This window comes from Cavia porcellus, unplaced genomic scaffold (assembly GCF_034190915.1).
Source record: "Cavia porcellus strain 051 isolate PalLab524CR breed Dunkin Hartley unplaced genomic scaffold, mCavPor4.1 scaffold_4, whole genome shotgun sequence".
Taxonomy (NCBI): Eukaryota; Metazoa; Chordata; class Mammalia; order Rodentia; family Caviidae; genus Cavia; species Cavia porcellus.
The window spans coordinates 99,748,640-99,775,528 of record NW_026947487.1 but is presented as its reverse complement, the minus strand read 5'-3'; the positions used below and the strand labels follow the sequence as shown (position 1 = coordinate 99,775,528).

The window sequence follows — 26,889 nt, the reverse complement described above, 5'->3', positions numbered from 1 at the left end:
CATCTTTTGGGCAGCTATTACTCAGACTACCACCCACTTGAACTAATTAAGAGAAAGAAAGATAAGCCTGGAAAAAAGGTAGGAGAATGGCCTGGAATTAGGCAAGGTGATGATGTTAGGGACACTAGAAAAGAAGATGCCCTGGGATCAGCAAAGATGATGGTGGTGGTAGGGCTTGAGTAGAGGGAATAATGGATGCAAGACATGTTTTAGAGGGAGGGAAGCCTGGACCTGGGGACTATTTGGGTTAGGTGGGTAAGAATTAGAGGAGGGATATGGGAAGATACCTGCAAGTACAGATGGGCTGACGGTGTACATGGAAGAGCCCCTCCAAGGACCCAAGAGGAAGGGCAAATTTGTGGCAAGAATGAAGAGAACACGTAGGGATATATATCTAAGACATCTTTGGGATATGCAGGACAGGTTCCAAAGGAAGGGTGAATGATGGGTCCAGAAAGTTGTGACTCCAGGATCCCTCTCCTTCCTATGGCATGCATGTGCTCATCCCTACCTTTTTTTCTGGGTCACCATCTCTGACCCTAAGTTTTTTACTATCAGATAAAAATTGAGGAATTATCTTGTGTTTCTAAAGTCACACTAACACTGCTATTTATCTCACATTAAGTTTGAGATTTATCTTTTTAGAAAACAAGAATTTAAATTATAGGGAGGTTGGGTCCCTTACATAAGGGCCTGAAACTGGCACATGACAGAGCAGAAAGAATTATATTTCTTATTTTCTTACTTTTTTTCTTTTCTTTTTGCATGCTTAAAATTTACATGTTTTAGAGATAGGAGTGTTCTCCATTCCTATCTGTCTGTTCTTATGAATAGCCAACGGAATTGGAGATATGGAGAGAATAGTGACGTAAGACAACAGGGCTTTTCCTTTTTTTGGAGACAATTTTTTTTTTTTTAAAGACAGGGTCTTGCTATATTAGTTTGAGCTGGCCTTGTACTCACTATGTAGCTCAGGCTGGCCTCAAACTTGTGAGGAGCTTCCCAAGTGCTGGCATTATGGACATGCACCACAATGCTCTAGTTTTGACAACTGTTACATGGCCCAGGCTGGCTTTGAATTTGATATCCTTCTGCTTTAGTTTCCTAAGTGCTGGGATTACAGGTATGCACCACTAACTTACCTTTCTTCCCGTCTTTTTGGGGGAAAAAAACCAAAAGACCCCCCCCCAAAAAAAAAAAAACAAAAAACAAGCTTATGGGAAGATCTATTCTGAATGCCTCCAGGGAGAAGGGAGTGGTGGAGGTGATGAGGCAAAATTCAGCTCCTCCGGAAGTCTTGTAGGGCCTGATGTCTGTCCACTGGGAGCCCCACGATGAGCCCACAGAGTGGGCCCACAGAGTGAAAATCCTATGTCTTGGAGTAATGATTGTGGCTTCAGTACCAGAGAGAACTCATAAATGGAGGGCTTTTTTGTTTTTGTTTTTTCTTTTTCTGCATGGACAGCCTGACTTAGGAAAGAGGACCTTGGTGGACGCTAAAATTGAATTTCCCATGAGGCTGGAAGATGGAGGATTTATCCTTGATTTAAGAGCAATAAAAAAATGAGAAATTTTGTGCTACTTACATTAAGCTCTTACACATCACACTTTATATTCTAGGGTACCTGAACTTCTGGTTCTGTAATTTATTTGTCTAGATCTATTTCTTCCTTAACCTGTAATAGCGTTGAAAGGCAGAAATCTAATAGCTGTTCCTCCGTTATGTCTAGGGCCTCTCATCTGATTATTAAAGAGTGCAGATTGAATGGGGTCTTCCTGAGTGGTGATCTCAGAGGAGAGACTGGAAGGAGGGCACGTTTGGGACAAGTCAAGATTTCAGGAAGACAAGCTGTGACTCGGAGGTGGAAGAAAGTAGGCGTTTTTCGAAGAAGGGTTAGAAAACAATCTGGCATTAGCAAGCTTGGACGCGTGCGGGGAGTGTGGTGGTGGTGGGCTGTTTCTGGCAAGCCCCGCCCTGAGCCATAGTAGAGGAGCTAAGTGACGCGGCGCGGTTTGGCCGCTGTGGGGCGCCGTAGCCCGCGCTGTTGCCAGGGGAACGGGCCCAGTGCCTGGCGAGGCACAGCCCGCCTCGGCCTGGCCCTGCCGCTCAGCCATCCCACCCGACCTGGAGCGGGAGGACTACCCTGCCCAACCTCCATCCGGGATGGGGTCCCGCTTCGGGACGCACCGTCTCCCGGTCCCGGGGATCTTTTCTGCCGTGACAGTCTGAAGCGCATCTGCCCCGGGGAGGGTGGACAGCCAGGCGCGGGGCCGAACTACTAGCTGACCTTGGTAGGGCCAATCTGGCACGGCCGCCACCACGCGCAGGTGAGGAGCCGCTGCCGCGTTCAGGAGCCTGGCCTGAGCCATGGGGTCTCGCGGATGCTGCTGCCTGACCTGGCTTGAGGATCCCCTCGGCCCCTGCAGCCTGGGCTCCAAGGACCCACTAGAACGCGGGGCTTCCTTTAGCTTTTGTCAGCCTCACAGATCTGCCCTGAGAGCACACTGTGTGCCAGGCGCCTGGCCAGCGAAGGGCTGAGAACAGATGCGGCCGACTTCCAGAGCCCAGAGAGCGTTGAGGAGGGTGTGGGGAGCAGGCGCCAGACACATGACTAAAGTGATTTCAGGTTGAGTCAAGTGCTCTAGTGATGAGATGGAGGGGTGGCCAGGGAGGGTCTGATTTTTTTTTTTTTTTTTTTTTGGTCTTTTTTATCGGTACCCGGGATCAAACTCACGACTGCCTGCTTGCAAGGCAGGCGCTTATGCCGCTGAGCTAAATCCCCAGCCCCTGAGGGTCTGATTTAACAAGGTGATTTTCACATTTAAGACCTGGAGATTGGAAAGAAGCCAACAGTGTGATCAGGGGAAAGGTGTTTCTGGGAGAGAAAAGCAAATAAATACAAAGGTCTGGAGACAGCAGAGTACTGGGACGGAAGAGAGAGGAGGAGAGCACTTAAGTCCTTGGTGGGCCGTTGCAATTTTATTCTCTGTCGAGGAAACCATTGAAGAGTTTTGCAGAGTTTCAGGTTTTGAAAGCTCATCTTGTTCTGGTTGTTGTGGGGAAGTCACTGGATGGCCGTCTTGGTTTTGCCAGTCTAGCTGTGCCTCCTAGAATTGCTTAGTGCCTCTGAGCCCCTGTACCCTGACCTGGGCAAGGGGGATGTTGTTCCTCATCTAGTTTATGAGAGAGCAAGTGAGGGCCTATCCACATCTGAGACCAGCGATTAGAGAGACCTTGAAAACAGTTTGAAATGATAGGACCTACCTCGGAGTGTTTTGAGGGTAGAATTAAGTGAATTCCATGGAAGCACTTAAAGTAGTGCCTGACCCAGAATAAGTGCCCTCTAAAATGCTAATGATGGCTATTATTATCATGGGAACACTGTAGGAGAGCAATGATAGAGGCTTGGATTAGGGTGATGGCAGCAGTTGATGGTTAAAAAAAAAAAAAAAAAAGCTTCACTTCCTTTGCTCAAGGAAAGCTGGATTCAGACAGGGGTAAGGGGTGGTCCCTGCTTTTGTGGAACTGGTGGTTGGCTGGAGGAGACTGGTCTGTAACAGATAATCACCACAAGATGCATTAAAAACAACAGTGGTGCTTAATTAGCTAGGTTTTTCCTTTTTGTTTTTGTTTTTCTTACTTTGTTCTGTCACACTTTGTTCTTAATGACTGTTTCTTAGTGGGTGTTCCTTAGGGCTGGCTCCTGCAATCATATGAGTTGATTTCCCTTTAAAATCAACAACCTTTGCCTCCCTTCATTTGCCTTGTTTCTGTTCCTTGTTCCCCCTTCTTTTTGTCCTTTTTCCTTGACTTAACTTGGATCCCAAACAGTTTGTAGTGGTTGCTGCAGCAGAATGGCACAGAAATGCTTGTACTCCATGTCAACTCAGGAACAATTGAAGTTTCAAGCTTTTCTTGCCATAGCAACCGACTTTGGCATATTGTTTATGAGAAGAAAGCAAGAGCCCAGCCACATCTGAGACCTCTGATGAGAGGTCTTTGAGGACAGATTGAAGTTCCAGTTTATTTTGTGGGAATTATGTGATGTACATCCCTATAGCTACTTCTCAGCATTTTAAGGCCAGAGATTTTTCTGGCACCTATGGGGAATTTTAATAAAGTACATACCTCTAAAAGTATTTTATAAGCAACTATTTTTGCACTGTAAAACAATGTGCAAAAAAAAAAAAAAAAGTGCTCTGCGAAGCATTTTCTCTCCAGCTCCCCTTTATGTGGTTAAAACTAGGCATCTGTTAGATCTCAGTAAAACTTATTTCCAAAGCAGATCCTGAGAAAAAACTGAAAACTCCTTTAGAATTACCTGACGGAAATCTCTCACACGGAAACCATAAATTCCCTAGGAGAAAGAAAGATGCTTGGGAGCAAAACTTTTCTGCAAGGTACACCTCCCTCTGTGTTCTGGGGGTGATTGGGGCGCTGAGCTGACTTGGCCAAGAACTAGAATAGGGTTCTGCCTAGCCTTCTATAGTGCTGTCTGGAGGTCTATTCCATCTTCGACAAGACCCCTGACAGTGCTAGGAGGTTTCATGGCTCTTCCTCACCTCTACAGATGAGCAGCTCAGAATTGCTTTCAAGAGTAAGAAAGCACTTAACTAAAACTAAGCATTCTTGTTACGTGGTTGTTAGGCAGGAATTCCTGGTTTGTCTGGCCTGGTCAGGGCTGTGAATCACACCACTGCATTTGGTCCACATGGCACAATAAGGTTAGGAGGGCAAGAGGTGACACCCCTCAAATTATTTATTATTGGTATACATTTGTCTGTAGTGCTGGGAATAAACCCAGGGCTTCAGATTTGCTAAGCCTGCACTATATATACCATTGGCCTACATCCCCAGCTCACTTTTTTTTTGAAAGCAGTAAATACTCATGATTAAAAATTCACACAGTACCAAGGAATACTCAGTAAAAACAAACCCCTATGTCACCGCCCAGCCTGTGTACTACTAGATCTTTCCAGAGGCTCCCTGTGTTTAGTTTCTTGAGTTTTCTTCCCAAGAGAATCTGTGCATATACGAATATATTTGTCTGTCCATCCCTGAGGTTTTTATTCATTCAGTAGCTCTCTTTTCAGCTGTACATCTTGCTTGTTCACTTAACAGTGTACCAAAGATCATTTTGTGTGGTGACACATGGCTGTCTGACCTCCACTAGGGCTGCTGAGTCAAGAAGGACTGCAAGTTCAAGGCAGGCCTGGGCGACTTACTGGGACCTTGTCTCAAAATAAAAAAAAATTTTAAAAAGGAGGCAGGTGTGGTGGTGTATGGCTGCTGTCTAGCGCTCTGGCAGGCTGAGGTAGGGGGATTGCAAGTAAGAGCCTAGATTGGGCAACTTAATGACTGAGTGAGATCTTTTCTCAAAATTGAAAAAAAATATAAGGTAAGGCAGCTCAGCGTGAAGGCCCTGCATTCAATCTCTAGTACGTACAATTTTAAAAAAGTAAAATAGCATAAACATGTTAAAAGGTCTGGGAAGGGTAACTCAGTGACACAGTGGTAGCCTAGCATGTGTGAGGCCCTGGCTTCAAGTCTTAGTAGTAAAAAGAAAAAAAATTTCTTCACTTGCTGTCGATGTTGCAGAGGAACATGTGCCATAATGTGTTTATATTTGTTTTTTCCCCTTATTATTCCAAACAACATTGCAATGAATCTTTGTGTGTTTTGCAAATCTATATGTATATCTATACGTATATGATAAATACCTAGAAATGGAATGTTAGAACCAAAGGGTATATGTGTTCTCAAGTTTGACAACGTTGCCAGATTGCCTTCCAGCTAACTTTTATTTATTTTATTTTATTTTTCTACTTGTAATTTGCTTTGACCAGCTAACTTTTTTGGGCAGATGAGTAAAGCAGAGACCCAGAGAGGTAGATCTATGAAGTTTGTCCCTGGGTTTCTCTATCTGAGAAATAGAGTATCAGTGCAAAAATTACAAAGAGACGGGGTATCCAGGCTTAACCCTCTTTCCTGGCTCCAAACTGTCCTTCTCCATTGGCAGCTTAGGTCTCTGTACCCTCCAAGTGCCTATTTCAGTCCTGTCACCTCTTCTGATCCCAGCATCCTCCTTTGACAACCCCTTGTAGTAACTGAATTGATTATGAAGTCCTTAGACAAGAATCCAGAGCATCTATAGGCCCTACAAGCTGGGACTTTACACCTTAGCTTGTTTCCTGTGATAGTGCACACACATGTTTTAGAACAGCATTCCTACTGTGTTTATTTATTTATTTGTTGAAATGGTATCTTGTTATGTTGCCCAGCCTGGCCTCCAGCTTCTGGGTTCAAGTGGTCTTCCTGCCTCGGCCTCCAGAGTAGTGGACACTATAAGTACATACCCCTGTACCTGGCTGCTGCTAATTTTTTTTTTTTTTTTTTGGTTGGAGCAGAGGTGGCAGGAAGGAAGCGGATCACTCATGTAACTGTTCTACTATTCATAGTGAAAACTAGAAATCTGAAGATTTCCTTCATTTAATTTAAGCATATAAATTAAAGTAGCTTAACCTTATTTATTTATTTTCCAGTACTGGAGACTGAATCCAAACTGAACTACATCCCTACCCCCTTATTTTGGGACAGAGTCTTGCTAAATCACTAAGTTACCTAGACTGAGCTTGAACTTGTGTGATTCTCTTGCATCTTCCTACCAGAGTTCTGGGATTATACATGTGTACCACCATGGCGAGCTTACCTACCTTTATTTTAAAATATTACTTTAGAATTGTAGCAAACAAATGTTAAAGAAAATACATTATTATCCCGTCAATGGCCTCTACCTTGTTAGGGACAAGGGAAGGATCTGCATAACCTCTCACACCTTCCTCTGAAGCCAGGCAGGTCTTTGACTTACCAGGGTCATAGGACTCCATGGGTTCCTCTTATTCCTGTGTCCCGGCTATCCCTACCAGACTAACTTTCTGTGGTTCTCCCGCCACCCACCTTTGTTTTTTGAAATGTATTCTTGATATGTTATCTCAACTGGCCTTCAACTGGTGGGCTTAAAGTGATCTTTCCGCCTCAGCCTCCTAAGTAGCTAGGACTACAGATGTGTGCCGCTGTACCCAGCTATTACGATTTATTCTTTGGAAGCAGAAAGTACAGGAAGAATATTCTCCCAAGATCCATCACCTCTCAGCCCACCAAAGAAGCAGCTGGCGAAACTGAGTGGGCAGCAGGAAGTTTGTGGGGTTGTCCTTCAGGTGGCTAACTCCTCCTAGAACATAGACCTTCCTGGGCCAGCCTGCTGTGGTGTCCCCCTTCCCCACTGCCATGCCTTTCCCCTCTTGCTCAAGCCCTTCCTCGTGTGACCAGAAAGCTCTCGAAAATACTCACTGTGTCATCTCCTGCTTTAAACTTCCTTGATGCCTTATGGCTCCTTCAGCAGTGCCCAGCCACCCTATCTGGCCTCCCGTGCCCTGTGTGAACTCAGTAGCTGTGGTCTGGAGATGCAAAGGCAGCAGAGGGCTGTTTGAGGGTAATTATAAGTCTGCTTTTTAGCAAGCAACTCAGGGATTACTTCAGTGTCATTGGTGTGTATGCCACCCCCATTTCTCAAATGAGAAAACTCAGGCCTCTTAACTAGTAAGGGCAGAGCCAAGAGCCTAACCTAAATCCATTTCCTTCAAAGCTGAGGCTCTTTTTTTCTTTCCCCTTAGCATCCATCCATCCATTCATCCATCCATCCATCCATTCATCCATCCATCCATCCATTCATCCATCCATCCCAGGGCCTCTGTGCTGAGCTATATCTCTAACCATTTGTTTGTTTGTTTGTTTGTTTAGTCTTTTTGAGACTGGATCTCCCTATGCAGTTCAGGCTGGCCTTGAGTTCACTTGTTAATCCAGGCTGATTTTCAATTTGTGGTAATCCTCCTGCCTCAACCTCTCAAGTGCTGGGATTACAGAGTGCACTACCATGCCTGGCTTACCTTTTTTATTTTGTGACAGTGTCTCACTAAGTCACTAAATTTCCCAGGTTGAGTTTGAATTTACAATCTTCCTGGCTTGGTCTCTCAGAATGCTGTGCTGGGATTATAGATGTGTACCACCACACACAGCTCTTGTGTGGCTTTTTATTTTTTGAGATAGGGTTTTGCTGTGTAGTGCAGAATAGCCTTGAATTCGCTGATGTAGCCCAGTCTGGCCTCTAACTCATGGTGATCCTCCTGCCTTGGCCTCCCAAGTATAGGGATTACAGGCATGTGCCACCGTGCCCAGCCTGTGTGCCTTCTTATTAAAGACAGGGTAAGTGACCAGAGGACTCCACTTGAGACTCTGGGAGAATACTAAGGTGACTCCATTTACTACTTAGAGAATACGAAGGAGACTGACTACCCAGAGGTGGCTTTGCTGGGCTTGTTCTGCAGGAGGGTCTGAGTCTCAGGTGGGCTGAAGGGCAGAGCGGCTGTGAGGGATGACCGTGTGCAGCAGGAGCTGCAGGGGGAGGGCTGAAAGCAGAGCAGCATGGTACCGATGGCTTAGGCAGGCCAAGATTTCATATCACTTATCATACCCACATTTCCTTTTATTTCAGATGCTTTCAAGCCAGGAAACCCTTTCTGAGCATCTTTTAAGTACAAGGTATAGTTCTGGGTGCATGGGGTGAATGAATCATGGGACATTTGCTGTCTTTGAATGGAGCTGATGAAGCAGACACACATAGGGATGGCAAAGTGACAGTCCTGGCCAGAACTGAGGTCAAGGGCCCTTGTCTGTGGGCTATCAGGGAAACTTCCTAGGTAACAAGGCATTTACAGTGGGCTTGAAGAGCAAGTAGCATTTTGTTGGGCTGAGGAGTAAGAAATTGATCCAAGCAGATGTGCTGATGTGGGGTCTGCATATCTTTTTTGATTCTTGGTAGGGGCTCCTGAAAGGACAGTCCAGCTGCCAGAGTTTTATCCCCAGGTCCAGGCCTTCCCACCAGGAGCTCAGAGCTGGCCTCTCTCCAGTGTGGCACTGTAGGGAGGGCTCTACTCCCCTTTTGGGCCCAGAAGATACTGAGGATGGGGCCTTTTCTCCTGTGAGGACAGGCCCATCCCTTCCTGGCCTGTGTGAATCCTTGGCCTCTGGGCCAGCTATTGGGCTGAAGGAGGCAAGGTAGGTATAGGGGGTGGCTGCCATCTGTGATCTGGCTCTGGCCATGTCCTGGCCTTTCCCTGAGCTCGCTCAAGTGATTCAAAGAATGTTAGCCCACCTTTCTGTGTAAATCTGTACAGCCAGTCCAGATTTACTTAGAGAAACATGGTTATTTGTACTTCTGGAAGGAACCAAAGAGTGGCCCTCCCTGCTGCTTGTGTGGTGGCTCCTTCCCAGCCAAGAAGCCTCAGACAGCCCTTCTGAGACACTGGGGAGAGATCTGAGGTCCCTAGCCCTAAAGGAATTATGTGTCTGCTGATGGACAAAGTCCAGATCCCCTTTCTCAGCACCCCCACTCCCGATTTCCCTTAGCAGAGAATAAGGGGGCCCTGTCTAACACTTGTATTTGGCCCTCAGGATAGAGGTGACTAATCCTAACAGAATCAGCGTGTGTTCTCATTGTTCTGGCTCCAGCATGATATTGTTACCAGATGAGAACATGTCTTATTGAGTTTCACTTTGATGACTCTGGAGACAACACTTTGAGTAACAGGCAGCCACGCTGTGTCCTGAATAAACCCTGGACTCTCCTACCTTGTCCTGGCCAGGCTGGAGCCAGAGCTTGCTCTGGGGCTCTGGAACAGTCTTGCCCCTACTGCCTGTCTCCATTGGGCCAGGACCCCAGACTCCTTGCAGTGTGGCTGGGAGGTAGCTTCCTATACCTGCCTGCTCTTACTGCTAAAACCTGATTTCAGGGTTAGGTTCCTGGGCTGCCCCCATCAGGCTAATGCTTTCTATTCTTTCTCCCTCTGGAGATGAACATCTGCAACAAGCCCTCCAACAAGACGGCCCCTGAGAAGAGTGTATGGACAGCGCCTGTGCAGGCCAGTGGACCTTCCCCGGAGCTGCAGGGCCAGCGCTCCCGCCGGAATGGGTGGAGCTGGCCCCCTCACCCACTTCAGATTGTAGCCTGGCTGCTGTACCTCTTCTTCGCGGTGATTGGCTTTGGGGTTCTTGTTCCCCTCCTGCCTCATCACTGGGTGCCTGCTGGCTATGCTGTATCCTTGGGAAAGTGGGCCCATGCATGGAAGATGGGGCAGTGGATAGATGGAAGGTGGAGCCCTGAAGCTGGTCTCAGGGACTCAGGGTGGGGCAGAGCAGGGATGTCTCAGTCTTCCCATCCTGGCCCCCACTCCCCTCTTGACCCCTCCTCTGATAGGGTGAGGGACAGCTCTGCAGTGCCTTGGATCTTATCAGCCAACATGTTACAAGAGCCAGCAGAGAGCATTAAAACTTTAAAGCTTCATGCTGATCATGTCCAGAGCTAAACAAATGACTAACTAGGGAGGATTTTTCTATTTGTGAAAGAATTTGTCTTGGTATAATCCTTTTATGTAGTATGTTTCCTGGTATATTTAAGATGTGGTTTTATTTATAGACAGATTATTATGGTATGCCCGGAATTGTTCAAAGCTGACCAATCTTGCAAATCAGACCCGTTAGGGAAAGTGTGATTGTGACAAGAGATGGCAGAGTTGCCTTGGGAGCCCCTGGGAACAGTGATAAATGTGGACTCTACTGAGCTTAGTGGTTTGACTACCCCAACCCTGGCCACAGCCCCCAGGGGACAGAGGACATGGCTGCAAGGCTGGGGCCCGGGTACAGCAAGCCTCTCTGTACCCATGTTGAGAGGTTCTATGAGAGCGTCTTACTGTGTGCCCTGTGAAGAGGACTGCTGGGCGAAGGAGGACAGAGGCTGGCCTGAGGCAGGGCATCAAGTCAGCAGCTCAGTATGGTCCCAGGTCAGCCCCTTAGGGCTGTGTATGGTTGAGCAGCTTCTCCCACTTTTTTTTTTTTTGGTCTTTTTTTCTTTTTTATTGGTACCAGGGATCGAACTCACAACCACACATTTGCAAGGCAGGTGCTTATGCCGCTGAGCTAAATCCCCAGCCCCCAGCTTCTACCACTCTTTAGTCTCTGCTTCTGTTTAATGGTAGAGGTTCTGCTTGCTTGCAGGAGTGGACAAAGCCAGGGTGCCAGAGGCATAAGCTATTAATGTGAGCATGCTTTCTTGGGAGACTACAGGGCCTGGGCTGCTGAGTTACAAGGGCAGGTAAATGGAGAAGATTAAGAGAAGATTCTTATTCTCATTCACCAGCCATGTCCTTGAGGATTTCCTGGTTCACTAGAACCCAGGGCTGGTCCTCGGCTCTGTGAATGGAAAACTAGACTTTCTCTGAAGAGACCAATAGGCCTTAGATAATTAACTAGAATGGTTCTTGGAACAGTCTTCCTGTGGTCTAGAGTATATATGTATTCCTCACTTGGGATTGCTTGGATTTCTGCCATCAGGGTACCTGGAAAATCACATTAATAATTGTGTGGTTAACAGTCAGAGCAAGTAACAGTGTTAAAAAGAAACTGGCACTTACTGAGTACTTATATGTGCCAAGCACTGTGTCAGCCACTTTACAAGGATTACTTCTTGACCCTTACAGTAATACTATAAGGGATGTGTTTCTCTGTATTACTAATGGAGGAACAAGGGCTCAGAGAAAGTAGTAACTTCCTGAGCTATGCAGTGAGGCCACAGGGCTGCTCAGTGACCTGACTGAGGAAGTGGGATGGTTTGCAAGTTTGGTCCTCACCATGTTTCACTGTCCATCTACTCTGGCCCATGCAGAAGAACTTGGAGCTGCCCAACTGACCAGGGGTATTGGTTCTTCGTCCATCAATGTCTCCTTTCTGCAGGCTCTGTCAGGACCCCGAGGCATGAGGCAGAGCAGGAATGTGTACAAAATCTCACATGGCCTGGAACGGGTCTGGACCTGGGGTGCAAAGATGAGCCCTGGGTGGCCAGAGCAGGAGGGAAGGCTGGTAGGTTGGACATGGTGCTCCACCACATGATAAGTATGAGGTGGGAGCAGAAGAGCATTTTTGCCAGTCTCATTACGTGTCTGTAAGGATGCCTGCTGCTCACTTTCCCCCTCTCCCCTGTGTCCAGCCTCTCCCCATGTTTTCTTGGCCCCTTCCCTTTATTGCTGATATCCAGCCAATCCTAAAACCCTATTGATTTTAACACCTTAATAAGTATTTACTTTTCTCCTTCTGACCCTCCACCAACCACCTGCCACTCTGGCCTAGATGACTGTTTAATTTCTAAGGAAGTCTCCCCACGAATCCTTACTCTAACCACCTGAATCCCTGCAGGCAGAGTGATCCTTCAAAAAACAAATCTGAAGCTGGGTGTGGTGGTTACGTCTATAATCCCAGCACTGGGGAGGACTGGGTGGCAGAAGGTTAGGGGGTTCAAGGCCAGCCGGAGGTACATTGCAACACCTTATATCAAAAAAACCAACCAACGGCGCCAACAATAAAAATCTTATATGTTCCACTGGCTCAAGGCTATCCAGTGGGCTCTTCTTGCCCTAAAGAATGAGGCTAAAGATCTTTATATGGTCAAGGTTTTCTAAGTTCTAAACTCTCTCTGTCTCCCCAGCTTCCTATTACAGTATTTCCTTTGTTCTCATCTGTTTTGGCAACACTGCTCCCTGCCTGGAAACTCCTTATCTCTCCCTATCCTCAACACCCAGTTGAGTCAGAGGTCAAAGACTGGAAGGCCGTGGTGTAATTTGGTCTGTAGATACTGTGAAAATTGAGGGAGGCAGCCATGATGGCACATACCTGTAATACTGGCACTCTAGGAGACAGAGGCAAGGAATCACAAATTCAAGCCGAGCTCAGGCAACCTAACAATTTGGACCTTATTGAAAAAAGAAAGCAAACAAAGCAAAGCAAAGCAAACAAAGCCAGAAGGAGAGAAAGAGAAGCTGTGGAGATGTAGCTCAGCATGAAGGGGCTGGCTTCAATCCTTAGTCCTGGAAAAAATTTGAGGATAATCAACATCCAGAATGCACAGATCTTCTATGGATGTATTTTGAAAGTTGTTTCACTAACATTTAAACATTGAGAGATTTCATGTAAAAACCTAGATTTCTATTTCCTTTTGAAAACCAGAAGGTGGCAACATGTACCCTATTTCTTGTATGGTGGCCGTGCACTGGGAACACATATTCAGCCTTCCCTCTGGTTGATATCTCACAGTTCCCAGGTCCCTGCCATCACAGTACCCAGCCAGTCTCCTCTTCTCTTTACATTTCTTGTCAGGGCCCTGTTGTCTGTTCCTCTCCGAGTCTCAGATGTGATGATGCTTCCTCAGGGGAGCCTTCGAGACCTCTTCAAACCAGATGAGGTCACTCAGTTACAAAATCACACACTCCCATGTGCTTTCTTTGTTGTAATTAACCTGTTATTGGATCAGTATTTCTGTATTCTACCCGTTGTGGCTCTTCAGGGCTGGGATACCCCATATCTGTATAGCCCCTGCCAAACCCCCAGTACCTAGCACAAAGACTTCAGTAAATGTTGAATGAATGAACCCAGAGGGTGGGGGAAGAAGTGCTGGAGTGGGCAGGAAGGTAAATGTTTGCCAACTTTGAGTGTTTAAGAGAGACTAGAATGGTGAGGTGGAGTAACTAGAAGTGCCGCAGGGGCTTGAAAGGGACTCCGTGAATGCCAAAGAGGCCTTGGCCTAGAGCTGAGGCTTGAACTCCACGTGGAGACCTGGAGAGCCCTCAAGAGCCACTGTAGGGATTGAAGCAGGAAGGGCCTTAAGCTTTTAAAAGCTCATTCTGTAACTGTGTGGGCAGACTCAAGGGAACTCAGATGGGACAGGCAATCAGGGGGTTCTTACTGTGAGTGACCCAGGCAAAAAGTGAAGATCTGAACTGTGGCAGTGGCCTCAGGGATAGAGAAGTCAGTGCTGGCCCTGGTTTATCTCCTTTTGGCTAGGGACAGCACACTAGGGCGGGCCTGGCTCATACAGACTTGTGGAGGGATTTGGCTACTGGGACGGGAAGGAAAGGAGGTGATGGGTCAAGGATGGAGGAAAAGTGACAGATAGAACCTGAATAATGGGGAGATGCTGTCTGCTTGACTAGCAAAAGGATGGATGGATGGTCTGGGTGGATGGAGGAAAGGAGGGGCATAGGTGCCTGCCTGGGTGAATTTTCATACAGTCAGGCTTCGCAGCGAGTTGTCAGCATACTCATCTACACTGACTTAGTCACTGAGCAGCTAGGTCCCGAAGAGCTGTGCTTCTGCTCCTGGAGTGAGTCATGTTACCCTTGGTCAGATCATCCCAGGCACTCACCTCAGCACTCCAAGTGCCCAACTCCAGCTTGGTGAGGTGAAATGTGGACATGCTTTTCCACAAGTGATTTCACATTTGGATGGAACTGCTAAGGGAGAGGGCTGCCTGCTCTAGAACTGACTTCCTGTGAAAGCATGGTGAACAAGCTCGTAACTTAAAACTTCAGGTCCTTGATGATGGATGATGTCTTTCAATCCCACTTCACCATTTGAAACTGAAACCTGTACCAAGCCTAAAAAATGTTGAAGCCAGGGTCCTGTGGTTTGACTGGTTGGTGGCAGCTTGTGAACTCCATCACAGATGGCCCCTGTCATCTTCCATTTGGGAAGATGGGGTCCATTGAAAGCTAATGAGGAGGCTCTTGGGGGCTGGCGGCAGAAAGTGGCACAGGCAGTGTCTTTATAAAAGGAATCATGGAGGTGAGATGTTTTTTGGCCACAGCAAGTAGGAGGAGTCCCAGCCAGTAATGTGGAGTGAGTCTTTAACTTGCTGGGCCAGTGCATGGGCTCCATCTTTGTTGGCCACCTTGTGGTGCACCTGACTGCAGTCTCGATTGATCCAGCAGATGCCAATGTGCGGGACAAGAGTTATGCAGGGCCTCTGCCCATATTCAACCGCAACCAGCATGCGCATGTCATTGAAGATCTGCACTGCAACCTGTGCGACGTGGACGTGTGAGTGCATGTGCGAGTGTGAGTGCATGGGCACATGTGGGTCATGAGTGTGCCTGGGGTCCGCCAGCAGACTTCAGGGTGGAGAGGGGCATGCCAGGGCTTCACCGTCATCTTTATGCCTTAGAACCCTCATGTTTTACAGTCAGGATCTTGAGGGAGTTATGAGAATTGATCTCTAGGAGGGCAACAAGAAGGTGACTGGAAATGGTTTCCAACAGTTAAAGTAAGAAAAGTTTGGCACTGCCACAGACTTTGCCAGTGGTTAACAGCCAGTGGCACCCCACATCTCTCACAAGCATCCAGATAGGGATGGGGGGTAAATGTGAGAGTACTCTGCCAAGCACTACGCACAACCTGGCAGAGGGTTCTCTGCCAGGCAGGCAGCAGGCCTCTTCCTTTACAGAAGGGGAAGGACCCAGCTCTCAGAAAGCTGGGAGCTGGCCCAAAGTCACACAGCTCAGGTACTGAGTGGCAGAGCCAGGCTCACAACCTGTGAAAAGATGCCTGGGTATCCTTGGTTACCCAGGAAGGCGGACGCCCAAGGAGTGACTTGCTCCATGCTGCGTGGCCAGGGAGGAGTCAGAATGTGGAGCATTCATTGTCAGCCTGTCAGGTCCCAGGGCTCTCTAGGGCTCCTTACCCTTCTGGAGCATCCCCGTCTCCTATCCTCCGTGGGGAATGAGGGAAGGAGTGTCATCCAAGGACAGCCTCACACTTGGAATCTGAAGATCCAGGCAGGCTGCTGAAGGGGTCTGTCCACAAGAGCTACAAGGCCCACAGCATTAAGGTGTGCTGAGGGCTGGGGTACTAGGCCAGCCTACCATTTCCTGGGCTCCATTCAGCACATGATTCTGCTCTGGTAGTTGCTCTCCATTGCAGGGCTCCAGCCTATTCTGGGGCAGGGGTCGTGGCCCCCTTGTTTACACTCCTTTGGGCTTTTCCTGGTGCTTCCCAGGAATGGAAGACTCTCACTGATATCCTAAGGTGGCCTCCCCTCAACTGCCCTCTTGCGGTGAGCTCACTTAATGACTACGCAGATGACAGTTTGAGCCGCTCTTGGCTCCTTTGTGTTAGGCCACACAGATTGAGATTTTCTGGAAGAATGACAGTAAAATCTCTAGAATGGCAGGGAAACTGACCAAAACGGAGCTGTCATGAATATGCACACTTCTGCTCCCGGCCTGATACCTCTGTCTTCTGAGCTAGCTCGCGCAGGGACCTTGGTTAGAAAGGAAGTCTCTTTCCCGTTTTATACGATTGTCACATAAGTGCGCAGTTCCAGAGCAGGACCCCACAATATTCCTCTTAAACACCGCCCCCTCCACCCCAACTTTCCCGGGTCCTCCTGCAGTTCAAAGCACCGCCTCCTCCATAGGCCACTCCCCATAGTTCCGCCAGAGGGCGCGCACGTTCTTCATTGGCACGCTGAGCCCTGGGGCTGAGGTGGGTACTGGGGTCCCCGCTGAGGTCGCTGCGCGGCTTTGAAGGCGGAGGTGAGCTGGCCGACCGCGGTGCTTTCCACCTGCAGGAGCGCTCGCTCCAAGCATTGCAGTGCCTGCAACAAGTGTGTGTGCGGCTTCGACCACCACTGCAAGTGGCTCAACAACTGTGTGGGCGAGAGGAACTACCGGTGAGCAAGGCCCGTGGTGGGCCCTGGAGATGTGGGAAGCGCAGCAGGCTTGTAAGGTGGGGTGAGGTGGGGCACGGCAGAGGACCTGGGTGCTGGTATGCATCTGTGTATGCTGCTCTGAGAGTGAGCCACCTGAGGCGCTAGCAGAGGGCGGGTTTAGTCTTCCATCTTGCTGGCCCAGAGAAAGGTGTGGGCCTGACAGGTGACCACCCATCTTCAATTTTGCCCTGTGACTTTGGTTCAAAAGTGTTGGGGCTGTGGGGTCCAGATCCAGGCCTCTTATCCCAGCCATGGGTCCTACTGAGCTCCTGGTTTTTAGTCGGTGGAGCTCCTGGGTGCTGACAGTTGCCCATGGCTGGGCCAGGCTCTTTCTACACAGTGTGGCATCTGCTCTGCTGGGTGTCCTGCTCCTGGTGCTGGTGGCCACTTATGTCTTTGTAGAGTTCTTTGTCAACCCTATGCAGCTGCGCACCAACCAACACTTTGAAGGTCAGTGAGTTCCAGGTCCTCTTCCCTCACCTGGCCTCTTGTGGTCATTGGCCCCAGCCCCTGGCTGAGCACACTCTGCCCGTGCTTTTCAGTCCTGAAGAATCACACAGATGTGTGGTTCGTGTTCTTGCCGGCTGCCCCTGTGGAGACTCAGGCTCCTGCCATCCTGGCCCTGGCTGCTCTACTCATCCTTCTGGGCCTGCTTTCCACAGCGCTGCTCGGCCACCTGCTGTGCTTCCACATTTATCTCAGTAAGTGCCTCCTACTCCACTGCCTTGCAGGGAATAGGGGTCCCTAGGTGGCAGGGAGGCACCTCACTGGGCAGTGCCTGTGGGGCACGTAGTCAGTGCTGGCTCTTGGATGCCTGATCTCATCCCATAGCTTAGGACACACGGAGACAGAGGTTTCCTTTGGGGAGCTGGGTGCCTCCCTGCCTCTTCTGAGCTCTGAGATTCCCTGCTGAGTCCTTTCCTCCCCTCTACCAGTGTGGCACAAACTCACCACCTATGAATACATCGTGCAGCACCGCCCGCCACAGGAGGCAAAAGGGGCCCAAAGGGAGCTCGAGTCATGTCCCACCAAGATGCGGCCCATTCAGGTATACAAGTGGCCCAGAGGACTGAGGGGGTGGGAGATGGGTCTGAGTATGTATGTGGAGGGGGTGGGCTGTGCAGAAAAAGCCAATAAAGGGACAAGGCAAGGGAAGCAAGCCTGGAGTAGCAGTGAAGCAGGGCATGCTGGGAAGTAGGGGACATGCCACCAGCACAGCCAGAGGGAGCCCTGCCTTTCTGCAGCCTCATGTATGTACCTGTCAGGTTCCAGGTATGTGCTACAGAGCGTGGAATGTGGGAGCGCCTAGGAGCAGGCAGGGTGAGAGTACATAAAAGAGAGATGAGTCAACGATGGTCAGCAACTGGGTGGCCAAGATGGAGCCACCAGTTTTTCCATCTGTGACCTTGAGCTTTCATGTCTGTTACTCTATTTATCCTTAGAGGAGCCCAGGAGACAGGTATTGTTACTAACCCATATTGCAGATAAGCACATTAAGGCCTAGAAAGGTCAAAATGAACCTGGTCTGGGAAGAGTTAAGGCTTCCACACACCAAAACACCCTCCAACCCAGCTTAGGCCTGGCCAGCCCAGTTGTTGGCCAGCCTGTCCCCATTCCCACGCCTCATGGCTTCCTGAGGTCAGCAGCTGGGGGTGGAGGTAGTCCAATCCTCAGAGCCCCTGGGGACTGGGAGGGCAGGGGACCCAGGCAAGCTTCCCTGAGAAGGCTGCACCATGGATGCCAAATCCTCATGGCAACTGGACACAAACACAGGCTAGTGGGTGGTTGGAGGCAGGCTTGGGACCCCGCCTCTCTGGTTGGTTGCCAGGCTTGGGGAGTGCCGGAAGTAGGTGGGGACCCTCCTGCCACACCCTCATACACCTGCTCTGGAGCTGGGCACTGACTGTATAAATGCAGTGGCAGCCATCCCAGGCGGTAGTTGTCATGCCTATCCCTACATCACAGAAGAGCTACTATGCCGGAGACTTTCTCAAGCTTCCCAGCTGTGCCAGTTGAGGCAGGGCTGGCCCTGGAGTGCCCAGACTCCAGGGCCTGGTGTCCTTGCCTTGCTTAGGCTTTGGGGCCAATTGTGGCAGTCTCGAGGACATTTAATTATCCACCTGCAAATGTACTATCCATCTGCAAATGAACTGAAGGGACATCTGCCAGTAGGATCCAGTACTTGTCTGCTTTTACAGAAGGGAGAGCTGAGGCCGCGAGAGATCCCAAGGGACATCTGTGAGGAAAGCAGGGTCTGAGTGGGGACCAGCTGGTGACACTTTTAAACTTCTCCAGCTGGGTTGATCTTGGCTCCTTTTCTGTCTTGGAGCCCAGTGGCCAGGGATGGTTTTCTTACCCGCCTCTGTTGGGTTCTGGAGGTATGCTGAGTCCACACTGGGGAAAGATGGGAGAAGCTGGGTGGTGGTGCGCATCTGTAGTTCCAGCTACTCTGGAGACTGAGGCAGGAAGATCATGAGTTGGAGGCCAGCCTAAGCAACATAGAAGATCCTGTCTCCAAAAAAAAAAAAAAAAAAAAAAGAAAGAAAGAAAGAAAGAAAGAAAGAAAGAAAGTATGTGTTGTAGGGGAGAATTTCCCTGAGGCCCCAATCTAACTGACCTCTGACTCCTGGCCCTCCGCACCTCTGCTTAGGTGAGCTTTTCCACACCTCTCTGTAAGGGTCAATCTAGGCAGAGGTTGGGCACAGCGCTTGCTTGGGGCCTCTGTCTTTGCATGTGTGCTGCCAGCTTGCAGAGACTGGGCTCTGCCTGGGTCCTCCAGATCTGCCTGGGCTCTGCAGGCAAGCTCTCCCCACCCCCACCCAGCAGGAATGCAGCAGGGGAGCCTCTCCGGAGCCGTTGCCCCCAAACATAGGCTTGTTTTAGAGACCGTGTTGCTGTTGCAGTGTCGTCTCTACATTAGTCAGGACACCTCGGTCTCCATGGAAACGGCTGTGGAGCAGAGCTGCGACAGCTGTCCTGGTGCTCCCCTCTGCTTAAGGTCTTGGCCCTGCCCCTCTCCTTCTGCACCACGCCCTGCTCAGCCTGCTTTTCCTGGCTTTTGTTTTTATTTCCTCACCTGCACTTCTCACCGGTGTAGCCAGGGCATGTCCCAAGTACCGCGGTGCTGGACTATCCTCTCTAGCTACCTCCCAGCCTCTAGGCTCCTTTGCTTCTCCTGGCTGGGTTTGCTGCCCCCAGGGTCATTGTGAGGGCCTGAGACTGGGGCTGCCTGCCCACCCCCATGCTGTCTGTTCCATCACTTCCTGCCTGCCATTTCTGGGTAAAGGCAGTGGGGACTGCCCTCTTCCGAGTAGCTGGGGCTGTGGCCAGTCCTGTGCGAGGGAGGAGCACACCCAGGACCCCACTTCATGTGGTGCACACTGCTTTTTGTGAGTAGCTGTGTGGTTTTCCAGTGCAAGAGGGGCCGAGAGAGGGAAGCTCTGAGTTTTTAGTCCCTTGGCTGAACAGTGTTAGTCTGGGCATTTTTGGATCCAGGGTCAGGAGCCTACCTGGAGAGGTGGAGTTCTGACTAGATGACATGAAACCTGGGGATAGGGTGAGGTCCAGACATGGGTGTTTTAGGCCTCACTCTACACAACTGGGAAGAAAGAAGACAACCCTGACCCAGCCTGCTGTGAGGCTTTCAGACTTCCCTCTGAGAAAACTCCCAGACCTCGCTGGGCTCAGGATTCAGGAGGCTCTGGACCTGCTCCTGGCCTTCCAGTCTCCTGCACCCCCACCTTCCCCAGGAGATGGAGCTCTACATGAGGACCTTCAGCCATGTACGCCCAGAGCCCCCTGGCCAGGCCAGGCCAGCGGCAGTAAATGCTAAGTGAGTGCCACCTGGGCATCTCCCGTTAGCATGACAGGGCCATGAGAGGTGGGAGTGAGGAGGTGGACCAAGGCCAAGGCGTGAGTCTTGTCCTTCTCTGTCCTCTGCCAGGAAGGGACTTTCAACAGGAAGGGATTCAGGGAACAGCACTCAAGAATTTGTCCTGCTTTTCTCACAGCCCCTCCCGGTTTCTTGTGGCTCAAAACCAAGTTGAACCTCCACGGCCCTCCTCCCCCGACGCTCCAGCCCTGCCTCCTGCCCTACGACCCCAGGTAGGAGGGACAGGGCTTGGCCCTCTGCCTAAGTGGCGGGAGATGGGAAGGAAGCCTCTACCACGCTGATGCCTCTAATGCTTTGGCATTGTGGGTTTTGAGGAAGTGACTCTCCCTTTGTCTCTGCAGAAAAAAAGGAAGCGACGCAGGTATAAGGTGCCGAGGTTTGGAATCTTGGACCAGGAGTCCCCGCTGCCTAAGTTGCGGGGTGAGCACCTCTCCCTGTATGGTCCTTCTCAGGGAGCTTGGAGGGAGAGAAAGGTGGAAGCCGGAGCCACCACCCTCGTTCCTTCCACTGTGCAGGCTCCCAAGCTCCTGACTGGCGCTCCAGCTCCTCGGATAGCTCCAGCGCCAGCCCGGTGCGTGCTGCTGGCTCGGCAGGCGCCTACCACTCTGCATCAGCTGAATCCATGGACGAGATTCCAGTGGCGCAGACGCGCCTGGGCAGCGCCGCCCTGGCCACCCCTGTAGGGAAAGCCCGAGAGTTCGGGCTGGCGCTGCAGGCACGTGCGCCCGCCGTGTTCGTGAGCCCAAGCAGCGGCGAACCGGGGACGCCGAGTGGCAAGGAGGGCGGCCTGTCTTAGCTATGCCAAGGCAGGAGGGCCGAGAGGAGCGGCCGGCCGCACTCTATGCAACACCCGACCCGCGCCGCACCGAGTGCACTTTAGGGGCCCCACGGCCGGCGGGATCGACCTCCGTCCCCCACGACTTAGCAATATCTACCCCACCGGCCCTGACGCTCCAATAAACTTTTTTTAATGCTTTTGCGGATTTGGTGCTTGCTTTCTTAATGGCAAGGGCCGCGGGCCCTCCGGAAGCTGGACGATTGCGGGCCCAGCCTGGGGTAGGGTGTGATGTGTCTCTGCTCAGCAGGGGCTGCAGGATTGTCCCATAACGGTGCGCCTTATGGCCTCGTGGCTGGGAAAGGCCCTGGGAGGCTTCCTGAAGGAGGTTGCTTTTCTTAAAGATAATAGGATTTTGCATCTGGGGGACTGAGTAGGAAAACAGACTTTGTTGCGGAGCCGGCGGAAGCTGCAGGCAAGGTGGAAGTGCGTAACGCAGAACTCCAACTCCGGAGACCCCGAGCTTTCCCTTCAAAGCACGGTTGCCGTCGGGGCACCGGCTCTCTAGGGCTGATGAAGTGTGAGTCGTTCATTGTCCCCTTCCTCCCGCATTGGTCCTGTATCTGAACCCTACCGAGAGGACGCAGGATTGTGGCTGGGGATACCACACATTCAGCGGATAGCTATGGTCCAGAGCCAGCTGTCATCGAGGGAAGAGACATTTATGACCTCCGGTTGGTTCCGGGAAGCCGGCCTTGGTCTCCCCTGGAGGTTGGGGGCCCGCCTGAACTCCGGGCAGAGCCTGAGGTGGGGGCCTTTTCCCTTTAGCGCCTCCGGAAGACGTGGAGAAACAGCGCGCCGCTCCAGCCGCGCAGAATGCGAGGCTACGGGGAGCAGCGCTGTGAGGCGGTCGCGGGAGCCCGACGGGCGCAGAGGGCGGGGCCGGTGGGCGTGGCCAGCGTGACCTTGTCATTCTCCCGCCGAGACAGCCTGGGGGCGGGACTCGGTGTCTCTATAGAGACCGAGAAACAGGGGATAATACTGCGGAGCCGCCCTGGCTGCAGTCCCGCCCCGGAGCCGGCAGGGAGCGGAGCTGCGGAGCTGCCCGTTCTCCTGCATCCATCCGTCTGTTCCTGTGTCTTTCTGTCCATCTGAACGCGCTGCGGGAGCAGCACGAGATTGAAGCCGGTAGGAGATCCGGACGCCGAGCGCCCTGCCCTGATCAGTATCCTGCACAAACAGGGGTGGGTGGGAGCGGCCTGAAAGGGGTCCCAACCCTGGATGGTACAGAGCTGAAGACACCATCTGAGCGGCCCTGCTGCCATCCCAAGCATTCCACCCTACTCCCCATCCCCCGCCTCCCCGCTCGGATGATTGATGACTCCAGCTGTCCCAGCAGGAGCGGAGGGGTGGCCTCGGTTGTTCCATCCTTGGCCTGCAACCGCCACCCCTACCCCGGCTGCTTCCTGTGACTGTTCCACCTGAACAGCCCAGCCGGGAGATCCATCTCTCCACAGACAGGAGCGAGCGTTGGAACGAGGAGTCTCTCGGTCCCTTGAGACAAGCATCCTGTGGTACCCAAGCTCCGCGGACAAAGTATGCTTGGTAAACTTAGTGCAGGGCGTTGGGCCCTTGGCAGGATGTTGCACTTAAGGACAGGGAAAGCAAGTGCAGTGCTAACCAGGACTGTAGTCTCGCGGAAGTCCCTGCAACATAGAGATGGATGAGTATGGTCACCATGGTGCCAAGGCTGTGGTACTGGAAGAGGGGGATGTAGGCAGGGGCCCAGGCTGTGGTCATTGGCAGCTGTGGTCAGAGGCAGCAAGAAAGATGGTGGCTGAGACAGGGTGTGGTCAGGAGGCTGCAGTGTGTGTGTGTATGTATGTGTGGGGCCACTGGGTCCCAAAATGCCAGTGCATAGGTTGGGTACTCGGGGGCTTCAGTACAGAGCTGAGTGTTTTGAGTGCAGGTGTGTGCACGAAGGGAGGTGCTGAGGGTGTGGTCAGGCCATGATAAGGGTTGCAGTTATGCAGGGTCTTCATCGATGGGTCTGGCTGGGGGTCTCAGTAAAGGCTGCAGGGTGGGGATGGGGGAGTCTGCAGTGGGCTGCAGGTGTGTGGTCAGGGAGCCCTCGATACCAGGAGGTGCTCCTGGCTGAGGGTGTGGTCAGGCGACTGCATGTGGGCATGGGGCACTTTTCTGCAGGGCTGAGGATATTATTGGAGGATCTCAGAGCAGGCCTGGTAAAGTCTGTGTTGGGAAGGAAGCTGAGGAAGGGTCAGCCCGTAGTCCCAGGACTGTGGGTGTGGATGGGGGCGCCACAGTGCAGGACTGTGGGTGTAGCCAGGGTATAAGGCCCAGAGTGTGGAGGGCTGGGGCCATGTGCATATGGATTGTGGACTTGTGGTCATGCTCGCAGTGTGGCAAGGGACCTCAGTGGAGGGATGAGATATATAGATAGAGGGACATGTGCTTCAGTGGAGGATCACAGTGCCAAGGCCATGGTCTCACCTACCAGTCTGCCTCTTGGGGCTGGTTGTTTATTGTACAGCCTCTTCCTACCCTAGCCCAGCTACATCTGTGCTTGCTGCTATGCTACCCTAGATCTCCTGCCCCTCCTAAACTCCATAGAATGGGAGGCTGCAGACCCAATGGGTGGCAAGGAGCCAGCAAGCCACTGTTGTGCCGTAGGCGCAGGGAGTGCTGGCATGCCCCACCCGTGGGCCCCTGCGCCCCAGCCCAGCCCAGCCCAGCCTAGCAGCACTGGGAGCTTCTCCCTGAGCCGCCCTGACACCATCCTGTCCTTAGCAACGTTCTCCAAGCAGCACTACCCTCCCTTAGCAACTGTCTCCAGGCTTCACAAACTGTGGCCAGGCCAGCCCCAACTCCTGCTCCCCTCATGTTTTTGTTTAACAGCAAATAGTAACAAGGTCCTGGCTGGGCCAGCTGCACCCCTGCCTAAGGCACGCACTGCTGGCCTGTGCTCTGTCTCTCTTGTCAGGCCTGGCCTGGGTCTTGCTGAGGCTTTATGACCCTTAAAGAAACACTGTCCTTGCTAAATACCTGCCCAACCAGCACCCTGCCTCTGACTCAGGTTGGAGTAGAACTTGCAGGGAGGAGAGCCTGCCCTGCCACCCTCATTTCTATCCAAACAGGCCTTGTGCCAGGGACAGACAAAGCCATGTCCCAGCTGCTGCCCTCCTAGCCTTTCTGGACAGTGCCACTCTGTTCCCAGCATGGTGTGGACATCATGATGTCATCTTCTAACCTTACTTGGAGCCAGGGCTGGCACTGACAGGACATTTCCTCTCTGGGCTCTTCCTCAGGATCTAGGGTCCAGGTAGACACTCAACACTCCCCTCTCCCCTGGCAGCTCTAGCATTGGTCTGAGGGGCTGAAACAGAAGTGCTGTGCACGTGGACCCTGCTGATTTTGAGGGGGCAAGCAAGGACATTCCTGGCTTTGGTAGAGGGAGGGAACTTGGCGAAGAGGTGACCAAGGTGGGTCCCCACAGGGTGGCATGGCAGCAAGCACAGATGTAGCTGGGCTGCAGGAGAGCTTCCGCAAGTTTGCCATCCATGGTGACCCTAAGGCAAGCGGGCAAGAGATGAACGGCAAGAACTGGGCCAAGCTGTGCAAGGACTGCAAGGTGGCTGATGGAAAGGCCGTGACAGGGACGGACGTTGACATCGTCTTCTCCAAAGTCAAGTGAGCCCTAAGCAGACCCTGATTCTCATGTTCCCAGAGGGCGGGGCCTGGGGGCTGGAACTGGGGAGGATATGGAGAGAGAGAGCACTCACGATGCCCATGTGCCTGGCAGGGGGAAGTCAGCCCGGGTCATCAACTATGAGGAGTTCAAGAAGGCCCTGGAAGAGCTGGCCACCAAGCGGTTCAAGGGAAAGAGCAAGGAGGAGGCCTTCGATGCTATCTGCCAACTGGTGGCAGGCAAGGAACCAGCTAACTTGGGCGTCACTGTAAGTGCCCTGCTGGTCTGTTTTGGCAGCTGAGGGGATGTAGGGAATTTCCACACGGGGTGGGAAGGGGCCAAACTCCCTCACCAAGAGCCCCTGGGGCAACTCTTGTCTAAACAGAAAGCAAAAACAGGGGGTGCTGTGGAACGGCTGACTGACACCAGCAAGTACACCGGCTCCCACAAAGAGCGCTTCGATGAGAGCGGCAAGGGCAAGGGCATTGCCGGACGGCAGGACATTCTGGACGACAGTGGCTACGTGAGTGCCTACAAGAATGCGGGCACCTATGATGCCAAGGTGAAGAAGTGAGGCCTGAGATGGCCCCAGTGCAGCTCCCTTTTCCAGGGGCTCAGACCCGGGGCTGTGGTCCGTGGAGTAAGAGAGCCTGGTTCCCTCCCTGCTGGACCTGCCACCCAGAGCTTCCCGCCCAGCCCCACAGGGCCAGCCCACCAGGCCTTTAACCTAGACTTTCTGCATCCCCTTCCTCCTCTTGCCTCCTGACTTCTGTCTGGGGACAGTCTGTGCCTCTAACCTCACCTCCCCAGCCTGACCCAGGCATGGCTGATCCTGCCTGCTTGCCTCGTATTTAAGCTGCTGCTCTGGCCAAGTGCCTAATTCGTACCCAGACCTCAATAAAGACACCTTTTGTACCGGTGTGGCCTGATTGGGTAATGACATTCACACCCCAGTGCCCCCTTCAGTATCATCACTCCCTGCTGATCTTTCCCCATCCCTCTGGCTGCCCTGCCCAGAAAGAGAGAAACAGGAGTCCTATTCCATTAGCGCAGAGCTAGATGGCCTGAGATGGCCCTGAGGGAAATGCAGAGCCTCTTAACTGGGCCCTGACCTGGAGCCTGACGTCACAGGCTGTCTCTCTGCACAGCAGCAGGAGGATGAGACAGCAGTTTAGCCTGGGCCGCACCTTAGCAGAGACCCAAGGCCAGGACTACCTCTAACCCTGCCAACGGGGCTACCAAGGCAAGAATCTCAGGAAGCTCAGAGGAACCTGAGTGAGGACATAGTTTGGCTCCCTCTTTTTGTTTTTTGAGGCAGTCTTGCTCTGAGGCTGGCCTTGAGCTATGTGGCCCAGGCTGGCCTCAACTTCTGTGATCCTCTTGCCTCAACCTCCCAAATGCTGGGATTACAGGTATGTGACACTGTACCTGGTTTGACTTCCTCATTTTATAGCAGAGGAAACCAAGGTCCAGAGAGGGAAGGGGTTTCTGCAGATGAAGCTGGACTGTGCTTCTTGCCTCCAGGCCAGGCTTCTCTAGCACAGTGTGTGTCAAGGCTGATGTCCAAAAGTGAAGCTGGATGGCCAGACAGTGACAGAGCCTGCCGCCCGCTGATCATGGTGGTGGCCAGGGATTGTTCCACAGTGCAGGTGGCTCATGCACTGATTTCTTCCCATCTGTTCTCCACTCAGTGGGGCAGGTGATGCCTGTCTGGTCCTTAGGGCTTCTGGGAGTTTGCAAACCCTCTCTCTCAGGCCCTGGTTTTGGGCCAGAGCTATTTCCAAGCCTGATGCTTTGGTGCCAGCTCCCTTCTTGCTATGACAAAGAGACTGATAGAACCTGGAGCCAAGGGTTCTAGAAAAGGCTG

At 51.7% G+C, this 26,889-nt stretch overlaps 2 protein-coding genes across 6 annotated transcripts; both read left to right on the top strand.

The window, feature by feature from the left end:
- Positions 1 to 2,040: 2,040 nt before the first annotated feature.
- Positions 2,041 to 21,524, top strand: Zdhhc1 (zinc finger DHHC-type containing 1). Of its 2 annotated transcripts, XM_003472153.5 has the most exons (13): positions 2,041 to 2,328; positions 8,553 to 8,599; positions 8,880 to 9,115; positions 9,910 to 10,152; positions 14,805 to 14,980; positions 16,509 to 16,610; positions 16,975 to 17,099; positions 17,192 to 17,350; positions 17,585 to 17,697; positions 20,399 to 20,481; positions 20,660 to 20,753; positions 20,883 to 20,961; positions 21,057 to 21,524. In XM_003472153.5, the coding sequence occupies exons 4-13, from the start codon at positions 9,910 to 9,912 to the stop codon at positions 21,335 to 21,337; spliced, it is 1,455 nt and encodes a 484-aa protein (XP_003472201.3). In that variant the 5' UTR covers positions 2,041 to 2,328; positions 8,553 to 8,599; positions 8,880 to 9,115; the 3' UTR covers positions 21,338 to 21,524. The 2 variants fall into 2 exon arrangements, with proteins under 2 accessions (XP_003472201.3, XP_063103577.1); XM_063247507.1 differs by lacking the exon at positions 8,880 to 9,115.
- A 776-nt stretch (positions 21,525 to 22,300) lies between these two features.
- Tppp3 (tubulin polymerization promoting protein family member 3) lies at positions 22,301 to 25,937 on the top strand. 4 transcript variants are annotated; one of them, XM_003472021.5, is made up of 5 exons: positions 22,350 to 22,504; positions 24,472 to 24,656; positions 24,831 to 25,024; positions 25,137 to 25,290; positions 25,408 to 25,937. In XM_003472021.5, exons 3-5 carry the CDS (start codon positions 24,837 to 24,839, stop codon positions 25,594 to 25,596), a joined length of 531 nt encoding a protein of 176 aa, XP_003472069.1. In that variant the 5' UTR covers positions 22,350 to 22,504; positions 24,472 to 24,656; positions 24,831 to 24,836; the 3' UTR covers positions 25,597 to 25,937. The 4 variants fall into 4 exon arrangements, with proteins under 4 accessions (XP_005004707.1, XP_003472069.1, XP_005004708.1 ...); XM_005004650.4 differs by lacking the exon at positions 24,472 to 24,656 and having other exon boundaries at positions 22,301 to 22,504; XM_005004651.4 differs by lacking the exons at positions 22,350 to 22,504; positions 24,472 to 24,656 and adding an exon at positions 22,597 to 22,912.
- The last annotated feature ends 952 nt before the right edge of the window (positions 25,938 to 26,889 follow it).